The 27206-nt window shown below is 37.0% G+C and overlaps 1 protein-coding gene across 3 annotated transcripts in view; it reads right to left on the bottom strand.

The window, feature by feature from the left end:
- Positions 1–6611: 6611 nt before the first annotated feature.
- The window catches only part of SPIN1 (spindlin 1), a 57610-nt gene continuing 37015 nt past the window's right edge, over positions 6612–27206 (bottom strand). For 2 of the 3 annotated variants that reach the window (XM_063295234.1, XM_063295235.1), the window contains exons 2-6: positions 24394–24594; positions 18651–18699; positions 17336–17589; positions 13846–14079; positions 6612–10054 (exon numbers count right to left, since the gene is read on the bottom strand). In XM_063295234.1, the coding sequence (XP_063151304.1) occupies positions 9855–10054; positions 13846–14079; positions 17336–17589; positions 18651–18699; positions 24394–24445 (789 nt within the window). In that variant the 5' untranslated portion in view covers positions 24446–24594 and the 3' untranslated portion in view covers positions 6612–9854. Of the gene's footprint in view, positions 10055–13845; positions 14080–17335; positions 17590–18650; positions 18700–24177; positions 24310–24393; positions 24595–27206 lie in introns of all 3 variants that reach the window. The other variant, XM_063295236.1, reaches the window with a different exon arrangement.

Raw genomic sequence — 27206 nt, 5'->3', positions numbered from 1 at the left:
ACAAAGTTCATGGGTAATTTTAGGCCAGTCTTTATCTCTCAGCCCACCCTACTACAGACAGTTGTTGAGATTAAAACAAGAGTTCAGTCCCCAGGGAACATACATAACATATGCATAAGAAAGAAATAATTTGTGGCTATAGGAGCCTTCTGCATCTTGTACTGTATTTTCTAACAGTCTGGTAATGGTATACAGTGCAGTTTATTTATGTACGATGCAAAGCTAATATCATCTAGGGATTTAGAGAAGGCCCTAGAGAGTGAAAGCTATCCTGTTTTCTCTATAGGAAAACAAAACCAAATCATCCAACATGTTTCTAAGAGAAAGTGTGGATTGCTGTACGTTATACAACAAAAGCGTGTGGGGACACTGTTAACAAAAGGCTTCTTATAAGACTAAAATATTTATGACTGTAAGCATGATGTTAATTGTAAATAGAGCAGATTTCCACAAAATAGGTTCTGCTTGTTTATTTTGGCAATTAAATAATTATAACACGATTACAGATGCTCCCTTGAGAACTATTAAACAGCAAATACATATTTTACTTGATTATTTGATGAAAAGGCTAATCTTGATATGCTACAGATGTTTAATAAATTGTAGTCATTTTTGTTGGAGGAGCAACTGGTAGATAATGCATCATTTTGTAAGCATGCTTCTATATTTATTAGACATTAGCACCCATAATTCCCAGCTCATATGGCTGGGAAGTATTGGAATGCAGCAAATTTGTAAAAGGCTTTTTGTTTGAAATGAGGGATTCAATATCTACACACAGGCTCTGGACATGTGTATCCTGGTGTCTTGTAAAGACTTACAAGGAGTTATTGTAAATTAAATGCTGTTTTATGTCAGGAATTACAGTCTGCAGGCCTCTAGCTTCAGGTTTCCAGTTTTCATTGGCTCCAGCCCCCAGGCCACTTCATGGCCATTTTGGCTTGACCTGTCAGAAAAACCAAATAGCGCATTTGTGAGGAGATACCTCCCTTTGTAACACTTATGTCCGTGGGTATACTGGTCTTCTGGAAAACCAGTAGACATATTGAAAAAATATTCAGTGGTCTTTCAAAAGATTGGTAGGCCTATCTAAGAGATAACTTCATTTTCCAAAGTGTATTTGTTGACCTCATGGGAGAAGGCCTTATTTTGTGTTAATTGAAGGTACAGAATACACTTCTTTGGGAATTGTGCTAGGCCCCCACTTTAAAATCTTATTAACAGTTAAAATATCTGTTTACTAGTCATGCGTTTTATTATTAGTCACCTTGAGTGTCCTCTAGGCAGATAGGTGAGATACAAATTGAAACAATAATAATAATTTAAGACCTTTGCAAGATCTTCCACAAATAGTTAATAGAGTTTGATGGAACTGCTGTTTTATTCAGACCTAACACGCACTTTTATAACATTTATTATATCAGGTGCTGGTTTAGTAAACCTCTCCAAGTTTTATTATCAGACCTCTGTTTACCCAGAGTTCCTAATAGTATCTCAAGGGAGCAAATTAACCTTAGCCTGAGACTGAGATAACATTTTCTGCTCCTACAAAACAGAGGTGTTCCAAATCAACAAAGAATTATTTTGAATTCAAACATATACTTTTGATAGGGGAAGAGATCCTGCATTCTCACTATAATTGTTAATGCTGATGGATCATTAGTTTTACCAAAATGAGGATAATTTACATCAAGCCCAAAGGATTGTTGAAAGCATGGTTAACAGTTTATTGTATTTCCAAAATTCTGCTCTTTTTCTGTGTGGTTTGGTGAACGGGTTTTGTAGCATAATGAACCGATATAACCCTGAAGCCTTTCCAAATATTCATATTTGAAAATTGTTAGTAGAATTATTGACAATGTGTTATTTCTCTGTTGCATTTTAAATGTATTTTGAAATATATTTCTAAATACTTGGTGGGCAGGAGATAAAATTGATTGGCATCTTCAGAGGAGGTAAACCCCACACTCCTTTGGTAATAAGATCCTGTTAGAAAATAGAAATTCTTCCAACATTCCCCTTAAAAAGTATGCAAGCCCAACCACTTTTCATCTCCATATAGTTTTGTAATTTCCCTTGATTAAATAATGTAAAAATATATTAGTGTAATATTATTATTGGCTAGCAACAAAAATGAATAGGAACAGCTGTAAAGATTCCAAAAGTCCACTGAAATATTAACACATTTCTACTTAAATTCTCACTTAAATTCAAAAGGACTTAGATTTATGAGATAAATTTACAGCCTCAGTCTAAACTACTTCCAACTAAGTGTTCACTGGATTGCCATCTAAGATGTTTCCCAAGATCCAGAATTTTTTTTTTTTTTGCTTTTTTTCCTGTCTACAAAAATTAACTTGCTGGAAGAATACCCAACTGTAATAATTTGCCATTAGATTAAAAACATACATGTAATGAATATTTTCTTAAGAAATTGTGAATCTTACTGTCTTTAATGTATGGAAAAGTTTTGCAGAGGGAAAGTGGGAACACTGTCAAAGATTTGTCATTTTGCTAAGGGAAACTGGTTCTAGGCTAGGTTTCTAAGCAAATCTGAAACAATTCTGGGCATTTTGCCAATGCAAACCCTACCCCGGCACTTTAAAAACTTCTGTGATACATAGTTTAAAATATAATTATTAAAAGTGGTGTACTCATTTCTTGCCCAGCCTAATGTCAATGTGATATTATTCATGACTCCAGATTTATGTAAATTCATTTTTCATTTTAGGCAGTTGGGGTCTGGCAAAGTTTGAAATCTGGAGCATGACTTAGCTACCCACACAGGAAATGAAATTTGTGAATTCCTCTTTTGCTTTTATTTCTGTCCAAAATGGTCCACATCCATAGCCAGACTGTCTTTATTTAAACCGGACTCATAGTGTTTCACTCATCTGATCCCAAATGATCAATTCCATCACCCTGGTACTTAGTACAGTTCCAAACAACTATAACCCATGTTCCTCCCCCCTTCTCTACATATAACAACTGTTATTCACTTCAAACAGTTCAACGATTTCTTCCTTCTTTAACAGTCAGACACTCTGAGAGGCAGTTTAGAACATTGTTTTTCAACCTTGGCAGCTTTAAGATGTGTGGACTTCAACTCCCAGAATTCCCCAGCCAACCAGAAGTTCTGGGAGGTGAAGCCCACACATCTTAAAGTTGCCAAGGTTGAGAATTGCTGGTTTAGAATACTGCTGATCCAAGATTTACACAGTGTTTTTCATTCTGTTACAGTTTTAAAGGGAAAGGACGGATAAAGGGGTACTTTATTTATTGTAATGGAAGCCATTTATCATTGCCTTCTTCTGGTAAATATGTAGCAGTCTGTTTAAAAATCCTCATAGTACTTTAAACTTCCTTCCCAATTCTTAATAGCTTGGAAAAAGGGATTTAATAATACTGCATACAGAACCACTGTGTAACTCCATCAGAGCTGCATTTGATTTGGAAACAGTAAAAAGCCTTTCAGTTCCCATACCCAGGCTTTAGACTCCTTCCCTAAAACCTCACTTTATTTCCCTTGTTCTGTATCTAAAACAAACATTTCTTTGACAGACCTTCATTACTCATGTTTTAGTCTGTCTTACTATCTGGTTATTAGTGCTGTTTTATGAAGAATTTTAACTTTGCTGGCTCCTGCCAGCTAAAGGGAGATTGCATTTTTCTTTCATGAAGAGTTTTGAGCAGTGCTAGTAGAAAGGCTAGATAGAAGCATTTAGAATAAAGTGGTAGGAAAATGTAATTACTGGAAACCAGACTACATATAAGATTAATTTTTGAATTCTCCATAACACAAGTTAACAGTAAAGCTCTAGAGTTTCCTTTTCTCAAAAAAAAAAAAAAAAAGGCAAGGAAATGTAAGATCTCAATTTCTTCACTGCACAGCCCAGTATCAAACACATTAAATGAAAGTACATTCTATTTCAATGAAAGGAACTTTTGGCCAAATGACATAAGGTTACAGGAGTGGGCAAGCCCAATGTGGCCCTCAAGTCCCTTTTTGGTGACCTCCAAAGTCAACTTTGGCCACAGAGGTTGAACACCAATGACATAGTTTTTTGATATTTTGAGGTCAGAAATACTTGAAAACTGTAGTCCTAAAATAGGTTGAGCATATAGTTTAAAACTGACAACAAAGGTCCCCATAGTTAAAGCAATGGTTTTCCCAGTAGTAACATATGGCTGCGAGAGCTGGACCATAAGGAAGGCTAAGAGAAGATAGGTGCTTTGGAACTGTGGTGTTGGAGGAAAATTCTGAGAGTGCCTTGGACTGCAAGAAGATCAAACCAGTTCATCCTCCAGGAAATAAAGCCAGACTGCTCACTTGAGGGGATATTAAAGGCCAAACTGAAATACTTTGGCCACGTAATGAGAAGACAGGACACCCTGGAGAAGGTGCTGATGCTAGGGAGAGTGGAGGGCAAAAGGAAGAGGGGCCGACCAAGGGCAAGATGGATGGATGATATTCTAGAGGTGACGGACTCGTCCCTGGGCGAGCTGATGACTGACAGGAAGCTCTGGCGTGGACTGGTCCATGAAGTCACGAAGAATTGGAAGCGACTGAACGAATAAACAACAATATAGTTTAAAACATAAAACCCCTACTCCCCCCCCCCCAAATCCTGGTTGCATCTACTTTGCATCATCACTGTGCTTACTGCCCCCACTCCCCAGTTAAATGTGCCTGCTGACCATCTGAATGTTTCCTATTTCCACTCTATTCCAATCAACTGAATTTTCAAGCATTCATTCCATATCCCTGTTCTACTCTCCCTGTCAATATGTATTATCTGTTAGCAATGTAAGATATTAATAAGTCTTAACACCTTTGAAAAGCCACTCTTAAAAATGCATTCAATCATCATTCATCCAGCAGTTCTCATATTTCAGTTTGATCATGGACTCAGTGCAAGCACTAATGAAAAAATGCTTCCTAGATCATTACTACATAGATGCATGCAAAAATATAGGCACCCTGGTCAAATAGTATGTTTCAATGTATCCCTAAGTAAAGAGAAAATGTGTATGGTAAAAAGTTAAACATGACATATTTGTTCACATTCATCTGGCAATATTTTTAAGATGCCCCAATCTTAGTAGATTCTGGGTGGTGAATAATACAACAGAGAAAATTTTTAGGGCAGCAGAAAGCAAATCAAAACACCTATAAAGGATGCCTGTAATAAATTAGGGCTGAAGGCATGCTGGAATAGTATCGATTTTACTTGTTTGCTTAATGCAAGATGAGTTGGGGCTGCATGCGCCTCCAGGGAAACGATGTTCCACAAAATGGAAACCACCACAGAGGTCTGTTGGACATGTAGGATGTTAGTTTGAAGCCCAAGAAGTGTCTCTGCTAGAATTGTTTGAAAACTGGCCATATCTGCAAAACAGAACCCCTGGATCACTGCAAATGACCAACTGGAAAGTTTAGATAATACTGGAGTAGTTGTCTACAGGACCACAATACTTACACTGTATAACAATAATCTGCATGAGAGAGTTGTCAGGAGAAACTCTTTTCTCCAACTTCATTGCCTAAGATTCATTTACAGAAAAAGAGTAAAGAATTGGAAGAAAAGGAAACCTTGCCTAACCATTAAAGTATTTGATTCCGTTATGTATCAAAATATCCTAGAAGTGCATGTCTCACAGTCATTGAAGAATTTGAAGCTGAGAAGAGATTGGATATTTCAACAGAACAATAATCTTAAGACATTTGGAACTTACATTTTAATTCTTGTTCTGATTTCATATTGCATTTTTATTATGTATACTTCGTAAGCTTCATAGAGTGCAGTTGGTTTTTAGCAATAGCTAAATTTCATAAGTATGTATCTCCAAATCAACCATGAAGTACTTACGGGAAGAGAGAGAAAGGGTTTGTAGTAGTCTTCACAGTCCCCAGGCTTGAATATTATCGAGGGGCAATCTGAAACATGTACATGCAAGCAGTCCTAAGAATAATTTGAAATTAGAAGAGTTCTACAAGAAAGAGTGAGGGAAAAAAAATCCAAAGAATAGGAAGATTGACTTGCTGCAGGAAACATTTGGGAGCCTTTATTTCTGCCAAAGGAGATGTTACAAAGGAGTTTTGACTGAAATAGTTTCCAAACTGGTCATTTTTTTTATTTTGAATGTGCACATAATCACTGAAATTTGCAGAAAGATGTGTTTAACTTTATATATCCAGATGTATCAATTTCTGTTCACTTAGGAATTCACTTGATGGTACAATTTGACTAGGGGTGCCTGAATGTCTGCATACAATTTTATGTTGTTTAATTGTAAAGCAGGGACAAGATAATGAAACATTTATCAGGTTACTTTTTCAGATGTTTGATTTTGGAAATTTAAATTTTGCAGCTCGACTGCTGAAATGTTGCATCTAACTTAAACAGATTTTTTTTTGCACCGTAGATGGATCCTTAAAAAAGTATTGCCTAATAATATTTATCAGCGTAATAATTGTTCATTGTTAAAATAGTTTTAATTACAAAATGGAATGATTTTTTTTAAAATTTCATTTTAATTATAAAATGGAAGAAATTTCTCTTCAATTTGAACACATCACATTTGTCTTATGAGAACAAGATTTACAGTCATAAGTTGCACATAAAGGGTTTATTTTAAATGTTTTAAGGATAGAGTTACATCATAATTATAAAAATTACTTACAGAATTAAGTAACAGATTTAAAGATTTAAAGTGTTTATACTTCTAAATGCAGAGAACAGGGAACTGTCTACATCATTAAAAAAAAAAATGAAACCAAGCTCTAGAGATGAAGTCATTTACCTAATTTTAAAATGTGAACACGAAGACCTTTGAACTATACACATAGCAAGAACCATCCAAATTGCACTAATGATGAAAAATATAAAAAGCACAGCATTTCCAAGGAACCACAAACTATTTTTTTTCCCCATTTTTGGTTCTCTGAAATGGTTGCAATTAACGTATCCATGGTGAAATCTTAATTTTTAAAACATACCAATTTAAGGAAGTTAAAAATTATCCAGCAAAAATAGCTTTTTCCACTATTGTCTGGGCTTTAATAAGATTCTACTTTATCATAATTTAGGATTTGGCACAAAAAGGCATGGTACTAAATTGAACTAATTTTTATTTCTTTTTGAGTAAAGTACATGGTCCCTTCAAACGCTGCATGACACATACAACTGGAAAGTTACCTCCTGTTGGCACTATGTTTGCCTCACCAGTGCATTTAATCCTACTACCACCATTAAAACAGCACAATAAGCAAATTCACAAAAAACACAAAATAAAAAACCTAAAAACCTAAACATTTTTAACATGCAACTTTAACTTTCTTACATTGAACATTCTACCTTCTAAGCATGCAAAAAAGGGATGGTCTGCATTTAAATTTTGTCTTAAAATTTTACAGGGCAGCCTGACATCACATAAAACACACAATATACAATACTACAGCAGGTAAATGGAGAAGGGCTGGTGACTTTTATACACAGATCCATAGCTTGTGCCACCACAAGCTTGTAATAACTTGGAAACCAATGCTGAATTCCTAGAACAAGGAACCAACATTAAGTTACCAGGGTGACAAGCGCTGCATGCAGATCTGAAACATGAGCCTAAAACAAAGCCCAAAACAGATGGGCAGGGTGTAAAATTAGTCTCTAGCTCAAAAACAGAAAAAGGTGGTCTAAGCTATCAAAAAAGCAGACAATGTGGACACTTAAAAAACCATAAAATTTATACAGAATATAGATTACTCTAAACTGGCAGAATGTGGTGTATTATTAAGAGACTTGCAGAAATCATCTCGTTACAAGCTCTTTGAACGTGACGTTTTCATTCTACTTAATCCTTAGCAAGTATCTTGAGACATACTTTGGATTTATTGTTTATGTAGCCCACAATTCGAAGTACTACATTTACATGTTTCTCGTGTACGTTTAATACACTCACTCATTCTTGTGCCACAAATATCAACTTGGGCTCATGGAGCCAGGCTCAGCTTTGAGATTTACATGCAGGACTCTAAAGAGTCAATAGAAAACATACAGATCTGCTGGATGAAAAACACTGGGTTGCAAATCTGCTCACTTTGTTCAAGAACACAGGAACATCATGACTCAGGTACTTAGGGCTTAAAGACTGCATTGAAAAAACTCTTCATGGAAAAGACAACAGCTTGCCTTTGGTTGCCCATGATGAAATACTGGACATAATGCAACAGTAGCAATGGTCAAGAGATTTTAAGATACTGTATTTATATGGCATTACCATTAAAGAGCATAATGAGGCACAAGCCTTAAGGCTACAATATGAATTCAGGCAAAACTAAAAAAAGTTTAAACCGCATGGAGTTTAATATGCATACTCACACTAGAGGTAATCTTAACCTCAGAAAGCTGATCAGCAACACTTTTTAAAATTCCTTAACCTTGTAGTTAAAGAGGTTTGGTTCTCATTTACTTGTGCAAAGCAGTTCTTCAGTAACTGCAATGCCCTGCCTTAATTTTGTTGCTGTTATATTTTTCCACTGATTAGTTTAAAAAGCTGCCACACCAATCTACCACTTTACAAAAAAATGATCCAAGAATGAATTCTGTTGCTGCGGGCTGCTTATTTACATCCATCATCGGCTGCAGATGGCTGAACCATGGAGACTGCCTAGCTTTCGTTAGATAGTGCACCATTAGCATGCAGAACCCTAGTGTTCTTTTAATGTAGTTCACATTAAACAGCATACCTCAAGCAAATACAATGTACAGCACAAAAGGCGACAACAGGTTGGAATTGTACGTCTTGTCTGGACTCACCCCAAGAAGAAAGGCCAGGAGAAAAAAAGGTAGAAGCCTTCTTTAACAGAACATAATGAAACAAGAAGGAATGCAGTATATCAAAATAGAAGGCAACAAATGACTTTCTTTCTCTGTAAGACAAGCCTTTAATGTATGAGGACTCTTTCATGAGGTTTGTCGTTACATGTAACAGATTTTAGTCCACATACAAGAATCTAAGTTGCTAGTTTTGAGAGACACCCAATAGTTGCTGTGTAGTATTCTTTAATGTTAACATGAATGACTAAGCTGCTACGGCACCAAGCACCTGGGTTCTGCTAAAAGTTAACAAAAATTCCTACAACAACAATATTGAGAACTGAAGGCATCCTTGCTTTAATTTTATCCAGGTCCTACATTTGAATAAACACTCGCTCTGCATTTTTCTCATCAACTGCATCACATGTATACCATGTTCTATTTTCCTGCAATTAAAATGTACAACATTCTCACGTAATAGAAGCTTAATAGCATCTGGAACATAGGACACTGATATTAATTGGTTTAGGCACTCCTTAACACTGCTTAAAATAGTTTTAATCATCTCTGCCCAAACCCCCAAAACAAGGACGTAATATGTTTAATACAAGGAAACTTAATGTTACATACAAGAAAGCAATTTAATATCAAGCTACACTTGCATGTGGCAGTTGAAAAGTTAAGTGAAAAGCCGAGGGAAAGTTATAATTGGGGGGAAAATCAGATTAATGATTACACTGCTAGATTCTTAACACAGCTTGAATTTGCAGCTGCTGTTTTTTTTTGTCCTAACTTCATCCAGATACCCTCCCCCGACAAGACTTCCTTTAAGAAAAGGAGTTCCCCTACATAAAATGTGTCATGTTCACATCAAAGTCTATTTGTATAGTTCACAATGGAATAATTTTCCTGACAGAGATTGTGGGCTCGCAGGGACATTTAAGCTTTCAAATAAACTGGAAAGCAGTTAAGTCTTCCGTGTCTACAAATTTTACACTGAAAGTTCCACAAGTATGGCAAAAGTTTGCATGGTGGCGTCTAAGATGTCTTCACCAAATCATAGACATAAATATGGAAATCATCATCAAACTTGATGAAATAGACAGAGGGTTTGGCTTCCACTTGATGAATGACCATGCCAGTCCTTTTTGAGCCATCTTCTTTGGCATATTCCACTTGTTTTCCAACTAGGCTGTCCACAACTTCTCCAGGTTCCCGCTCTGCTGGAGGTGAATCGTCTGGAAAAACAAAATTTATGTTAAGACACAACAGTATTTAACACAATATACCCTTGTAAGTCCATTTCTTCATGGCAATTATCTATGTTACCAGTATCAATTTACTGACTTCTAACGATAAGCAGAGGGCAAAACGTTTTTGACCAGAACAGAAGTTGCCTCTTTACAAAGTGAAAATAAAACACCAGGAATGTATTTCTGAAAGAAATAGTGCTGCTTTTACCCAATTTATTTCTATCTTAGAGATCCATTTCAGTACCTTGAAAAAAAAATAGCTACACTTATGGCAAGCATAAGAAAATAGATAGAAAGTGATGCCTAAGTTGCTTTTTCTTGTTAGCTGTATATAGTATACAAATGTTCATAATATAATTCATTTTTTTTTAAAAAACCTAACAACTTCATATTCAAAATTTGTTCTTGATAAGATATAACACATTAAAAATGCTGTAAACTATGTTGGCATTGTACAGAAAGATACCAAAGATCAATACTTCATATACGTTTAACCTGTGCCTTAGCTATGTCACTGGCCTAAGAGTCTGAAATGCTAATAAAAATGGAGCATTAATGGACAAAGAATCAATTTATTAAAATTTGGATAATAAAGATTATATTACAATAAACATGCATGAAGTATAATAGAACACATAGGGATTTATTGTTTCCAAATTGTAATTTTTTAAAAATTACAATTTGGAAACAATATTCAATTTAAAATGACTTAACGTTGTGTTTTTGGAGTAATAATCATTCTGCTATCACAAGAGATACTTATCATTGTTTTGTTAACCAAAGCAAAGGCAATTTTTGTGCCCTAAGGAAGTATATGCTTACAGTACTATTTTTCACTTTAATGCCTCTTCAAAATATACAGCAACCAAATTATTGTTCTTAGTCACAGAACTTTATTCAACCTCAGTAATGAAAAATTCCTCCTCTTGGACATGAAGATATTCCATCCATACCCAAACGAAAAGTGCTCTATCTCCCAAACTTGACCAACAATTATAAGACCATAATTGTTTTTGACAAAGAGTTAGATAGGCCTATTTGTAAACAAAATTTTGATGGTTTGGGTTAAAAAGTGTGCAGTCTGTATGTTTGTTCTCTTCTGTAATCTACATTTTAAAAAAATATTCTAATTTAATTAAAAAGGAAGCCAAAACAAATTAAGCCACCAGTTCAAGATCATGAATTATATATACTAAGTATGTAACAAGATAGCCATAAAAAATTGTTGCTGTAGCAAGTCTCAATGCTTTAAGTACATACTATGTTTTAAAAAAACCCTTGTTCCATTGTGCCCCTGCTTTCATCATGTGTCCCCTTGCAGATGCTTCTGCTGGAGAATAATGAGCACATGACCCCCACTACACCCCAAGCAGGGATAGTAGGGAAACTGACTCTGCATATATGTGAACATTCATTCTCTCTCACACACACATATCCATACATACATACTTGCACTAGATTCTCACATTTTTATTTTGCGATGCAATTCATAAATAAAAATGCACACAAAAATGCATATATATTTTTATGTAAAGATAAAAGGAAAGATTGAAGGCTGATGTAAAAATGAAACACTGGAAAAAAAACCAATTGAGCTAAACTGAACTGGACCAACCCCCAAACACTAATTCCTTAACATAACAAATGCTCTAATCAAACTTAACAGGCCTCTAAGAAGTTATGGCAGAAGGTCTAATATTTCCATCTCTCCCTTTAAGGTTCAGACTGGTAAACAGTGAACTCTTGGTAGTCTTTTTTTAGCTATAGGAAACTTTGCAATAAAATAGGCCAATTTGTATCCAGCTTGAAGAGAGTGCAATAATGGAATGTCTTTCCACCACACTCTTCAAGCTGAATTATCCCACTAGAAATTAAGCCACAGAAGCTGATGGCAAACAGAGAATGTTAAATGCTAGCGGACTTATCTCTGAAAGTACGCTTGGAGTCAAGCCCAACACCTCATGAATAAATTCTTTTTTTAATCCGTCCAATCGTGTCTGATTCTCGGACACTGCCTGGACAAGTCCCTGCAGTTTTCTTGGCAAGGTTTTTCAGAAGTGGTTTGCCATTGCCTCCTTCCTGGGGCTTAGAGAAAGTGACTGGCCCAAGGTCACCCAGCTGGTTTTGTGCCTAAGGCGGGACTAGGACTCACAGTCTCCCAGTTTCTAGACCAATGCCTTAACCACTATACCAAACCAGCTGTCTTGGATAAATCCTAAAGCATGACAAATATTGCTTTAAGAAATCACAAAAGGTGAAGTCACTGAGTAAGGAAAACCATTCACTTTGCAATTATAATGCATATACTGTAAAGAAAATATCAAAATTACTACAATCAAGTATGCAACAAAAAGGTGACTAATTTTTTTGAGAACTGTGGGAATTTGAGGATGTGTTGCTGGCACTGTTACAAATGATTGCATTACAAAGACATAAAACATCTGCATCACCAAAGGCAAACTGGTGATGCTTCAAGGTAAGTGACCTGTTCCAGAACCTGAACACAAGATGGAAGTGACCTTATTACTCTTCGAAACCTATAGTGTTTCTCTTTCAGGCAAGCACCTCTCACATGCTCCCATTACACAAAGTACACAATCATTTTTGAAAGAACGCTTACATCTTTCCTGCTTTCTCTCCCCCATTCTGGGCAAGGTCACACTGTGTTATTTTCTGAATAAAGTCTCCTATGAGTTAAGCTCAACACATGGTGACTTAATGGGCATGTCCATATTGTTCTTGGCAGTAATGCAGAAATGGTTTGTCGTTACCATCTGGGGTATTTTTCATCTTCCAAATCCTGTTTACAGCCCTAGAACTTCTGGCAGTCTTCCATCAAAGTACTATCTCCAACTCTGCTTTGCTTTTTGAAGAACAGCCAAGGTCAGCTAGATGGTGCTAAATGCAGTAACAATGCTGCCATACCTTCACATTATTTTCAACAACCTCCCCTTTTTCTTTACTTACACACACACACACCAGTTAGGCTACTCATGGCCTCACTACTATTCTTGTTTCGTTGTTAGCCCTTTAAGGTAGGGCAGGTCACAAAACAGACATGACAAGGATTCCAGGAAAGCCCTTTATTGTAGTAAGTTCAAATAACAGAATCTTCAAAGCTTGTCCAAGTTTGTCCCATCTTGTATTAAACAAAATCAAGACAAGACTATTTTGAGTTTCTTTCTCACTCTTCCTTTTATCCTAGGACTGTGTAATCTTTTCTGCAAGTCCCCATTAATGGCTTCCTCCTTCCTTCTCCCCCTTAATGGTTCTCTCATACCTTCCCCAAGATCAGCACTACATTCCTTTATATAATATTTTTTTGTAAGCCTCATCCTCCCATGTTCCCAAATAGTGGGATCTTAGTTTTCCTATAACTGGATGTAAGATCTGTAGAACACAAGAGGTGATAAAATTATATTCTGTAAAGGAAAATGAAAATATGAATGTAAGAACTTTAAACTCAATTTAGATAACTATTTACATGCCATACTGCCAACTGTAGCAGTCAATTCTCTTTTGCCTTCCCTTCCAATTAAGTATTTGTCATGGAAACCTGAAAATTCATTTTGCCTGAGAACATTCAAAGCATGCAACAATTAGTTGTGCTGAAGAACCCTTTCTGTTCTTCTCTGCTTTGTCTAGCTCTCAGGTCAGTTTGCAAGAATTATTTCTTGTACTGGTGGTCAAATTTATCTACAAAGCCTCTGTATTCTACCAAACTTCGAGAATTTTAAATTGATTTTTTATAGGGGATCAAATATGGATCAACTTACTAGAATCAGGCATGATACGGAGATCACCTTCTTTATAGTCATCTAAGAGCTGGTACATGTACAAGACAGGATCCTTTTCATAGGTAATATAAAACCATGTCTTCATTATAGGTGCTTGAGCCAAGACCATTCCCCTCCATTCATCTTTTGAGCCATCTTCTGTCTCAAACATATGCTCTACTGCTTTGCCAATCATTATGTCTGCCAGGTGGGCATCACTGATCCGGGACGAAGCTGAAAGATACAGTTCAATGCTTGGTTAATGTTATAAGCTATGCCCACTCTATTTTAAGATGTCAGAAAAATAATATAAAAGCAGCAATTGAACATTTTCCTGACTTCAAAGCTAGATAATTTTTTTATTTTATTCAAGATTCTATTCAAGATTAATGTACTGAAGAAATCTCTAATTGAGACTTAGGCAAGAAAGGTATTCAGCAATCGCACTTAAAAGCTGAAGAAAACAATTCTAATTAGATTAACTAAAGTAAACATTTGCATTAAGTACTCAATAAGATTCAATTTTAGAGGTAAATTCAGTAACAAAGAAGAGGCCATGAAACCTTTATTGAATTTTAATGTTGGGAAATATTGACCCCACTGTCTAGAACAGTTTAGTCTAGGCCTGTTAAGACGTTCATTGCTGAGTGAAAAGGAGATGGGGCAAAGTGGTCTGATATTTGAATAAAGTGACAAAGACTGTGCAGAAGTCTTAGAAAACATTCTAAAGGGGCTTACTGAATTATAGTATCGGTATTTAGAATTCAGTAAGGCTTGATGAATGTGATTTTAATTTGATTGTTAATTTTCATTAGAAACAGTCATTACTGACTCTGAACTGAAAAGGGGAACGTGTAATTGGATTTCATGATCCAACAAATACACCAGCACATCTGATGAGATCAGGATGGATCTCCATCCTGCTTCTTATTAAGTAATGGTTTACCAGTGAGTATTTATAGGCACCTATGCAGGTGCCATCACTAAATCTTACAACAGTGATTTCCCATGAATGAAGATAGGCTGCCTTCAGTAAATCATACTCTGCTATTCTGCATTATCCTAGGTTACTGGGATGCAGTCTATATACAGTTCTTGCCATGGATATCTATATTGCCTGAGGTATGACAAGTTGCTATTAGGGATCCACTGAAGAACTTATATATGGATAATCATACACAGAGATAAACCTAGAAATCTTAGAGAATCGTATCCATCATAGAGGGCTTTAGAGTAGCTCATCAGATTAAAAGCTGTATGATCATAATATCCAGAACTTGCTAATTCCAGCTTCTGATTTGGCAATTTGTTGTTGCAGCCACTGCTCGACCCAAAGCTCAATTATATTTGCATTGTACACAATGCCCAAGAACACTGAGAATAAATTCAGATTGGGTAGGGGGGAAGTTGGGAACTGTGGCTGTTTATGGTTGTTTCACTTTGCTCTTAGGGGTGGGAGGCCACACTGCTTGTGAAATAGCTTTCATGGAGTGCTTCACTGAACATTTGTCAAAGCATTATACACTACCAATCGAAGAGAATATTTGTGGCTCAGGGTTGAACTGTGGAGTCCTTGGTGCTCTCTGAGCCTTGTTGTTTTCTTGCAGACGTTTCATTGCCAAAGTAGGCAACATCTTCAGTGTGAAAAGGGAGTGAGACTTGCTCTCTTATATACCGTGGCTTGTCCTGCTTTGTTGGTGGAGGTGTTGTTCCTTGATTAGGGTATATTTTGCAGTTTGATTGTTCCTCTGGTGTTAATCCTAGTGTTTATCTTTGTGTAACTGAGTGTTGATTGCTGGGGAGGAGGAGTTCTGGTCTTTTGGCTTTTCTATTGAATTCCTGGAAGCTTGGCACTCAGACAAAGCAGCCATCAACAGACACATAGAGGTAAACAACATTTACATACCATTCAAAAGAGACAATAGAAAAACCAAAAGACCAGAACACCTCACCACCAATCAACACCCAGTTATGCAAAAACCAGCACTAGGATTAACACCAGATGAACCATCAAACAGCACAATATACCCTAATCACAGAACTATTAACTCAGCTAATCAACCAAGCAGCAAACAACAGCCCAATCAAGGAACTCCCAAGGAGAGAACAACACCTCCACCAGCACAAGCTGGGCAAGCCACAGTATATAAACTGAGAGCAAGGCCCACTCCCTCTTCGCACTGAAGATGTTGCCTAGTCTGGCAATGAAATGTCTGCAAGAAAACAACAAGGCTCAGAGAGCACCAAGGACTCCACAGCATTATACACTGTCAAGGAATTCCGTGAGTAATGAAAAGTAAACTAACTTTTTTTCAATACAATATCATCCCACCTTTTTTATATATTACTCAAGTGAACATACCTAATATTCCTGCCTCCTACTTTCCCCACAACAACATCCCTGTGAGGTGGGTTGGGCTGAGAAAGTGACTGGTCACCCAGCCAGCTTTCATGACTAAGGGAGGCCTGGAACTCCGTCTCCTGGTTTCTAGGCCAGCACCTTCACCACTACACCAAACTGGCTTTTTAAAAAAAAAAATATATATATTACTCCCTGATTTTTTTGTGCTTCTTATTGATATATAGTATTTGTTCTTGTAATGTACAGTTTGTGGATAAAGGAAGACTAGCTTACATATTTTTTTTAAAAAGGATGGCAATAGCGAAAATAAAAATATTAATAGGACTTTTAAAGTTTCCAGGATGAAAACCTTTGTGTCTTCTATATACACCTACTTTCAAAGACTACTTGAAAATTAGTTTAAAATGCAACAGTCTACTTATTAACTTGAGAGTATGTTATAGTGGTCTAAGAAATATACATGTGCTCTCCACTTGTATTTGCATGCAGGTAAAGACTCAGAAGCGTGGTATGTTTAATTGGCAGATTACAAATGTTTTTGCTTTATTTTCTGTGTTTCTAGTCCCCTTAAGCACTATATTAAGCGAGAATAGAGGCTATAAATTTAATTAATAAAACAAATGGCCTTTCTCAAGCTTGTTCAATTCTACTGCAACCACCCAACATTTAAATCAATATTGCCTGGAAGTGCTTTTCACTGAAGCTGGCTTATTGACAAAACCAGGATGTCTTCTGTTGTACCTTTATTGTGTAAAGCCCATCCTTGAAAAGGTCCACTAGAAGAACTTGGTAAACGTTTATTTCAATGAGAATTCAGCAGAAGGGATAGGCTTTGATTCTTAATAAACTGGTTTGTGTTTGCAGATGTTCTGTCATTTGCCAGACAAATTTTAATTTGTAGCTCTGTGGAGTATGAAAATGTTTATTTTTGCACTTTAAACAGATACTCTGTACAGTTGGCAGCTCTCCTGAAAGCCATGTGGGGATAATTTTTAAATCAGCAAACTTTTCTATCCAACATTTCATATTTCAGAAAATCATTATCAATTCACTTGTATAGCCTACGGCAGTACTATTTCCCTTGGTGATTAATATCTCAACACTTCAAACCTCCATCAAAATACTTACCAACTCGGTCTGGAAGGACTTCAAGTGCTGAAACCCTCTCATCTTTGTGCAGTTCTAGTCCATAGACACAATCAAATCCATCATATTTAATAAGGAAGAGAGAGGGGTTTACAGGAACCTGGTCTAGGACGGTGCCTTTCCACTGTGTCACAGGCCCACTCCCTTCTTTCCATCCATGTTGTATTCTGCAGCCTACAATATTTCTTCTGGGTTGAGAAATGGGTTTGCTTGGTCCCACGTTGTTTCTATGCTTTCTGTATTTATATATAAAGCCATTAAGATGTAAATATAATGTCAAAAAATTCTATTATGTTGTGTAATATGAAGTATCTCATACTTGACTAGTCTTTCCTATTAAGAAATTTAGTTATTTAATACACACACACACACACACACACACTTCCAAGTATATTCTCATTTGAGATGATGACCTGGATCATTCTATAGCTATTTCATGTGATTCTAGAATTATCCCAGAAGTAGATTCTGACTGAACTTAAAAAAATTTCCACTTTAATGTAGAGCTCTGATCTGGGCCAAGGAAATACTAGTCTTTTCTTACAAATATATGTTTTGTAACATACATAAACTTATCTTACCTATCTGGTTTCAAAAATATAGATTCTACTAGGACTTGGGTTCCAAAAACACAACATTCCTTGTATTCATTTTTTTCCCTCCTATTCCCACCATGCAACTTGACAGGAGCCTTGTATTCTCTCCAAAAAACTCCCAGGCTGGGAAACACTCTAGGCAGCTTTGTCTATATGAGAAACTGCAGCCAAGCCTTTGGAAAACCTAACAGCCTTGTGTTCCTGTGCTGAAATACTTCCATCTTGAACATATGGTACTTGATTTTAAAGGTGTAAAAAAACGGTACAATTCTTACCATGAATAACTGATGTCTTTTAACTTGAATTCAGTTTGGTTCATATAATAGTTTTTATCTTTGCTAAAATTATCATATAGCAGCATGTTGGGATCGGGTAAAAAATACCTTCCAACTCTATAACATTCCTTAGCACTCTTTTGTGCAAGGACCACATGATAAAGGTGATATACTACAGAAGAGAATGTAAGAGGAGATAACATCTTACAATACCCAAGGAATATTCCACAAGGAGGCTCACCAAATTTCCCTTTTTAAATATGATGTTAGATAAATAATAAGGTCTTAAAATGTCCAGATAACTAGTTCTTGATGAGCAGAACGTTTGCAGATTATGCAACGAACAGCTACTCTTCACGAAACTCTACAACTGCAGCTCCCTCATGAAAATGGGAAGCATGGGATTAAGATGACAACATTACTTACTTGTGGGAAGCTCTTTTCTTCATCATGCTGGCAGAGACACCTGCATGCCCTACAAGAAAAAAGCAAACAAGAACTAAGACATGAGGCAAAGCTGCATGATAGGCAAATTTAGACTATTCTTATGTTGCAGAGCATTTGCTATGGTTATACATAGAGCACATCACTCAAATCTAATCTATCCTACTTTAAATCAACCTCAGTGAATTAAATTTTTACCCCTGCCCCCAAAGATATCTTGGTGTTCACAATTCAAAATTAGGCTTGCCTGAGTATACAGAATACAGAATTTGGCCCACCTGCTGACCTGCCGATTATTACCAATAGCATGCACTGAAAATGACTTGTTTTTGGCCAATGACAAAGCCAAGAAAGTGGCGTCATATTGGCAGCTTAAGGTTTGATCTGGATATGAAAGAAGAAGCCTGAGTATAGCAGCAGAGCAGGTGTTTTATATCCCAATGTTATGAATGACCTCCCCTTGTTTATAACCTGTAGGGTTATCAGATGAAAATGTAGTAAATAAAGCTTGGTGCTTTAACATTCATGTTGCCAGGTAGTGTTAGTACTTGTTACTTTTCGCTCCCTAAATACTGTTGAGTCTCCAATGACAGGAGGCAGGATCCATATCTGGTCTTGCTTAGGTTCTCTAAAAGAAAAAAATCTTTCAGGGATTATTGGGATTTTAAATTTGAATTATATTCTGAATTAAGACAAATATTCTGGTGAGACAACTTTCTTACATAGCTATTTTTAAAAGACTCCTTAGTTTTGGTTCTCATACTGCTAAAGATCTAACTAGCAAAGGTAAAACAGGTATAAATTTTTGCAGATCAAGAATATTTTGGGCTACCTCCATGGTCACAATGAAAATATTCAGATAAAGCCTGAAATTACAGAAGGTTATTTATAAAACATATCCCAAGACTGCCTTGTATATAGTGATGATTAGTCATGTTCTAGGAAATCTGTTATGTACCCTATGAACCTGGATCATACAAATCATCTCTGCAAATATAATGTAGGTTTCACCTATAAAAGAACAAGCCAACCTTAGAGAAGCATTTATCCTCTTGAAACCTTTTCTTATTCGAAAAGAGCCAGACAGCATCCATTTTAGACAGATACTGTGTCTTTGTAATCTGTATGTGGTTGCTAAATGCTAGCATATTAACCTAGTCTTTATACCAAATGAGAATTCTTTTCATGCAATCCCATCAATTTTACTGTTTGGCTTCTATTCCAGAATTGTCAGAATTTGTTAATGTTTTGATCTTGTTTACAAATATAGATTCTTTAGACAGGTGCTACAAATGTAAAATAGTTCTACAGCTCATAAACACTTGCTAAGTACACTACTAATGAGCTAGTATTTCTATTTATTTATTTGCACAAAATGTTCAACCATCATCATCATCATCATCATCCAACACTGGCATCAATAACAGATTAAACTACTAAGTGACATCAAGAAATGCATTAAAATATTCTGAAAAGCTATTAAATAAGAATACTTAAGTCAGCTTGATAGGCCAAGTATCTGCCTGAATAGTAATCATTTCCCTTTACCTAAACTGGGAGCTAACAGACTTGCATTCAGAAAACACACTCTTGAGCCCTTTCTCTAAGGAAAAGCCTAATATTACCAAAGGCCTCAGCTGCACTGTTTTTTAAGATATGCATCACACTTTTTGACATTAGAATTTCCATTTCTATCCCCAAAGACTGGCTAAGCCCAAGATTAGAATCAGTTAGGACAAGAAAGCTGAAATGTATAGGTACTAGTCTCTAATCAAATGAAATTAAGAAGAGCAAGCAATGAATTCAATGAAAAAAACTGACTTTTTATAAGCAAGATATCAAAGCCATAGCTTTGATATTCTAGTATAGTTACTAATAAAACCACTATTATTGAAATAGTGCCAGACATACTGCTGAACAGGTAATATTGCATAGTTAAGCGTGAAGGGTAAACTCCTCATAGCAAACCTTGTATCAGTGGCTCAAAATCTAGCTTTGGTGACTAACATATGGCTACTTGGATGTTTAAGGTACACCATGTGACTTAAAACACATTATTAATATTCAGTTTGAATAGAAATAGCTTAGAAAGAGTTAGTGGTAACAACACACTAAGGGAGTTCCTATTATAAAAGGAGCTTGTCATATAACTCCATTGAAGACCTTAGTAGATTCTCTCATTATTCAAGTTGAAGAATACATTTTGTCTAGGCAATTTTTTGGGGGGGAGTGGAAAAGCCAGATATTTTCATGTTAGTAATATATATGATGCTATCACAGTTGTCAAGTGTTTTAACAGATATTATTCTATCATCACTGGTTTCAGGCTAAAGTGTTCACCAAAGGCATTAGATAAAAGATTGATCAACTTAGACTTCCATCTTTGAGAATGGTATTGTCCTAACAGCCAGGAACCACGCTGAGACAAGGAATAGGTCTCTAGTACTTTATTACTGCTACATTAGACAGAAAATCCTAACAAACTGAAGAAGCGTGGGACAAAACCAGACAGATAAACCCCAAAGGTTAAGGTGGGTCTGATCTGTGTCTCTTTGAATGGCTGCTTAACTCCTCAGTACTACGCATGTGTTTTCCCCCCTGGATAGAGGCCCCCTCCTGCTCACCATCAGTACTCATGACAGGTATACTGTTATTAGAATAAGTGTAACTAACTGAATTAATGAACAAAAAAGCAATTCATTACTTTACATAACTAAGAGAAAGCTACTTATGGACATGTATCTAGCACTGCAATAAAACTTGTGGGATGGGTATGGAAGAGGGCTTGCCACTGTTTTGAAAGACTTGTAGTATTTAGAACTTCTAAACAGAGGAAACAAAGTTAATGCAATGTGTGTTCTGACTATTATTTATTACAAATGTGTTTCCCATCCTCATTCACAAAACTCTATGAATGGATGTAAGCAATGATATGAAAGTATGCCTACACAGAAGATAAAAACAGTATACAAAGCTTCTGCACAGATCAAGCCTCCAACATAACATTCTAGTATTTAACTCGTTTTTATTCTATCAGCTATTAACTGCCAATCTAGCACACTAGAATTATGTTTCATTTTCCACTGTTGAGTTTGAATAATGACTCCCAGCTATTCCATACTTGTTTTATGCAAGTCAGATATATTTATGTTGTGCTCTGACAATAAAAAAAAACACAACCAAACTATAGCAGAAGTATTTTTGTACTGTCATTCATGAAAAATTAGATAAACCTACTGCATTTTGCTTTTATATCAGAAACTCTCTTGTGGTTCTAGAGCAGGAAAATCAGTAGACCAAGTTCTCTTAAGCTGTGCTCTTTATAAAAATTATTTGCTGTACCTTTATTGCCTCACTCTCCTAATTTTTTTAGAATTAATCTGAACCATCACTTACTTCCTTTTTACTAAGATGAAGAAGTAGTATGGAAGCAGTTAAATTCTGTGCATTCATTTGCTGGATCTGGGAAGACAGATACAACCCTAATACTAAGATTTAAACTCTGAACCTTATAATTTTAAGATAAAATTTTCTTTTATTTTTATACGGTTATATTACAATTTTGTACTTGCGCTTGTTTTTATCTTGATGTATACTGCAGTCTGTGACCAAAATTCATACTAGATCACAAATGTTTCCCTCATTTTAAAATGTCAGTGCCTTTTCAAAAGGATCTCTTCTGATATAATTGCTTACTAATGGTGATTTTTTTTCCTAACATATCAGTTACAATCAATCTAGGTTACAAAAATAATTTGTCCTGATAATCTTGACCAATAAAGAATATTTTATATTAACATTTATATCCCATGCTTCTAAAGTATATATGTTTTGAATGGCTTACAACAATTAAAAACCATACAAATTAAAAATGGAAAAAGAACTAAAAAGTATTCATAAACCTTTGTAATAAGAATTAGCTAGTAAGAATAGGCAAAGAGAACAGATAATAACCTCAGGCAAAATTTATACTGCCTATGGGGTGAAATGGCTTAAAAATTATCACCAACATTTTGAATTATACCTGGAAACAAAATCAGTGCAACCCTTCTGCAGTGCAACTGCAGAATCAGTTATGCAGTGATGTCAAAAATATCCAGCACCATTCCTGGCCCTACGTTTTCTTAAAGCCACATGCAATACTCAGCACAACAGTGTCATGCAATATAAAAAAATTCCCTTCTCACCCCTATGGGTGGTATGTCTCTTCCTCAATCTCAGATCCTCTACTAGAGGCCTGGGAGCTTGAGGGTTCTGTGCAGTGCTAGCTGTTCCTAGCACTGTACTCTTCTGGACAGAGAGCTCTGAGGTTGCTCCTGGGATCTGTTGGAGCCACTCTCCCAGCTTAGAAGTCACAGCCCTGAGTGCTCTTACCACCACTGGGACCACTTTGGCCTTCACTTTCTACATCCTCTCTAGTTCCTCCTTCAGGCCCTGGTACTTCTCCAGCTTCTCATACTACTTCTTCCTTATGTTGCTGTCACTTGGCACCACTACATCTATCACCACTGCTGTCTTCTTATCACAATCTACCACCACCAGTACCTGTCTGTCCATCTGGATCTGGAAGTCCCACATTCTCCACAACCTTCTGTGGAATCTCCCATCTGGATTTGGGAGGGTCTAGCCCATATACTGTGCAGATGTTCCTGTACATTATGCCAGCTACTTGGTTGTGCTGTTCAGTGTATGCTGTTCCTGCCTGCATCTTACACCCTGCCACTATGTGTTGGACTGTCTCTGAGGCCTCTCTGCACAGTCTGCACCTTGGGTCCTGTCTAGTGTGATAGACCCTTGCTTCTATGGATCTGGGGCTTAGTGCCTGTTCTTGTGCTGCTGTGATCAGTGCCTCAATGCTATCTTTTAGTCCAGCCCTTTCCAGCCACTGGTAGGATTTCCCAATGTCAGCCACCTCTGCTATCTGTTGATGGTATATTCCATGCAGGGTCTTGTCTTGCCATGGCACTTCATGCGATATCTGTATCTGTATCTAATCTATCTAAAAAATGCAGAGATCCTGTAAGCAAAGCCTGCCTAAAGTGTTTTTAAGGGATGATATAAATAACAAAACATGGAGAGTCAGTCAAATTATGTCAATATGAGGAAAGCAGAAAAACTAAAACTAAATCCTCTTTAACTATATGGAAACATTCTTAACTATACACAGAGGTGGAAGAAAGGATTGCAATTGTGCCAGCTGGCCTCCCTCCTTCAGCATGCTTCATAACCACACTGCATACTGAGACCCTGTAAGCAAAGCCTGCCTAAATATCTCTGCACATCCTATTTGATTAAAAAGAGTCAAAGTCTTATCAGAACGAAGCACGTTTAGGAACACACCTGAACCATACATAACATGCAAGAGAACATACAAAGAAGAAAAGGGTAAGGACAACTAATGGTCAGTTTTAAACTGATTAAAATTTTCAAAGAGACTTTCTGAGAAACTGATATAGATTTCCTGTTTAGCAGCCAACAATTCTAAAGGAACAGCAGGAACATCACCTACCCTCTTATGTCCCTCTTGCCATGTTGAGCACTCCAGTATGAATCTGCCAGTCTACATTTGCAGTGGATGTTTAGTGTGACAAACGCAAGAAACTAGCAGAACTCTCAGGTACAGGCATCTGGCCTCCAACACCTAGAAGCACCACAATGCAAGATATGGATCTGCAGCCATCAATGTTTGCTATCCACCGATGGGATGTAGGACGGTATTACCTACCTGCATCAGCTCTGGATCGCTGACCTGGTGCCTTTCCAAATGGGGTCTTCATTCATCAGTATTTAAGTGAGCAGCAAAGCTGCTAAACTAGGGTGAAAATCCAGTTCTGTATAGAGTTGTAAAGTTTCTCTCAGTCTGGAATAATAATACCAAACTTCAAAACAGGATTATTTTCCCTTGATGATCTTCAATTACAATATTCTGCAAAAGAGAGAAATAAAGATAATTAGCAAAGAGTCTGTAGAATGATCAGAGATTCTATGCATCTAATTGGGCCAATGAAAGGCACAGACATCCACATTAAGTCACAATGACAGAAGAAAATATTTCTTGTGGCATCGTGATGCATGTTTCATTATTGGCCTCCTTGTTCCTTCCCTGAGATGCCATTGATAAAGGACCTTCCTGTCCTGTCCCTGCTAGGCAGAGCAATCTCTGCCTAACCTCTTACTTTCCGATGTCATATTGTAGAATCACTAAGGAGAGTTATTTGTGGTACAGCAAGGCTGTCATCATTCTTGGCCGAGTTTCCTAGCAGCCAATTGCTGCTCACCTGTTGGGTCCTGCTGCCAGCTGATTGTGTGCAAGAGCCAGAGGAAGGCAGGAAAGAGGTCAGAGATCCCTCCCTCCCTTCCTCAATGCCTTCAACAGTGGCAGAGCTTCTAATGTACTGCCTTCACTGGAAAAGTCCTTAAAAATTCAGAGATATTCAGAGATGTATCTGGCTTGAAAATAGCCCAGTCAAACATCAGGAGTTGTCCACAGGAAATGTTTTATGACAATTTTATGTCATAAAATATTTTATAAAATTTGACAAATTTCAATTCCACAAGAATCAAGGGTCCTGGATTTTGGACACATTCTGTAAATTAGCCCATTTGAAGTACCTTGGTCCAAATATTGTTGCCCTATGATGCACCATTTCATCCAGTTGAAGGTTACAAAATATCAAACAGACACAAGTTTTAGTAGTATACAGATAGATGTGTTAAGTCAAAAAAGGTACCATGCTCCTTCTGATTTTTTTTGCCACCACAGATTAACATGGCTTTTCTCCTACAATTAATACAAAGGGGCCACTGTTATATTGCCAATTCATACTAAAGCTTCATGATTACCTCTGTCCCTTTAGACAAACATTCGGAAGAGAGTCCCTATTTTTAAAAGGGATCTTAGAAGGCTAAAAATAAGTACTAGTCTCTTCTGAATTATGCTATTTGATTCAGGTGAAAGTCAATCATTCTTTGGACATCAACAGAATGAACAGTTTTTCTTTTGATGTTGAGGGATTGGGAAACCATAGTAGGCAATATAATGTCCTGATCCAAGTAGAATGCAGAAACAGATTTTAGAAAAAAAGGCCTGGACAAAGAATAGCTTTGTTGTTGTTGTTTATTCATTTAGTCGCTTCCGATTCTTCGTGACTTCATGGATCAGCCCATGCCAGAGCTTCCTGTTGGTCGTCAACACCCCCAGCTCCCCCAGGGACGAATCCATCACCTCTAGAATATCATCTATCCATCTTGCCCTTGGTCGGCCCCTCTTCCTTTTGCCTTCCACTCTCCCTAGCATCAGCACCTTTTCCAGGGTGTCCTGTCTTCTCATTATGTGGCCAAAGTACTTCAGTTTTGCCTTTAATATCATTACCTCAAGTGAGCAGTCTGGCTTTATTTCCTGGAGGATGGACTGGTTTGATCTTCTTGCAGTCCAAGGCACTCTCAGAATTTTCCTCCAACACTACAGTTCCAAAGCATCTATCTTCCTTCTCTCAGCCTTCCTTATGGTCCAGCTCTCGCAGCCATATGTTACTACTAGGAAAACCATTGCTTTAACTACGCGGACCTTTGTTGTCAGTATGAGGTCTCTGCTCTTAACTATTTTATCGAGATTTGTCATTGCTCTTCTCCCAAGGATTAAGCGTCTTCTGATTTCCTGACTGCAGTCAGCATCCTCAGTAATCTTCGCACCTAGAAATACAAAGTCTTTCACTGCTTCTACATTTTCTCTATTTGCCAGTTATCAATCAAGCTGGTTGCCATCATCTTGGTTTTTTGAGGTTTAGCTGCAAGCCAGCTTTTGCACTTTCTTCTTTCACCTTCATCATAAGGCTCCTCAGTTCCTCTTCGCTTTCAGCCATCAAAGTGGTATCATCTGCATATCTGAAATTGTTAATGTTTCTTCCAGTGATTTTAACTCCAGCCTTGGATTCCTCAAGCCCAGCTTGTCGCATGATGTGTTCTGTGTACAAGATGAATAGGTAGGGTGAGAGTATACAGCCCTGCCGTACTCCTTTCCCAATCTTAAACCAGTCCGTTGTTCCGTGGTCTGTTCTTACTGTTGCTACTTGGTCGTTATACAGATTCTTCAGGAGGCAGACAAGATGACTTGGTATCCCCATACCACTAAGAACTTGCTGCAATTTGTTATGGTCCACACAGTCAAAGGCTTTAGAATAGTCAATAAAACAGAAATCAATGTTTTTCTGAAACTCCCTGGCTTTTTCCATTATCCAGCGGATATTGGCAATTTGGTCCCTAGTTCCTCTGCCTTTTCTAAACCCAGCTTGTACATCTGGCAATTCTCGCTCCATGAATTGCTGAAGTCTACCTTGCAGGATCTTGAACATTACCTTACTGGCATGTGAAATGAGTGCCACTGTTCGATAGTTTGAACATTCTTTAGTGTTTCCCTTTTTTGGTATGGGGATATAAGTTGATTTTTTCCAATCTGATGGCCATTCTTGTGTTTTCCAAATTTGCTGGCATATAGCATGCATTACCTTGACAGCATCATCTCACAAGATTTTGAACAGT

The sequence above is a fragment of the Candoia aspera genome, chromosome 2 (assembly GCF_035149785.1).
Source record: "Candoia aspera isolate rCanAsp1 chromosome 2, rCanAsp1.hap2, whole genome shotgun sequence".
In the NCBI taxonomy this organism is placed as follows: Eukaryota; Metazoa; Chordata; class Lepidosauria; order Squamata; family Boidae; genus Candoia; species Candoia aspera.
This window is presented reverse-complemented; position numbering and strand designations above follow the sequence as displayed.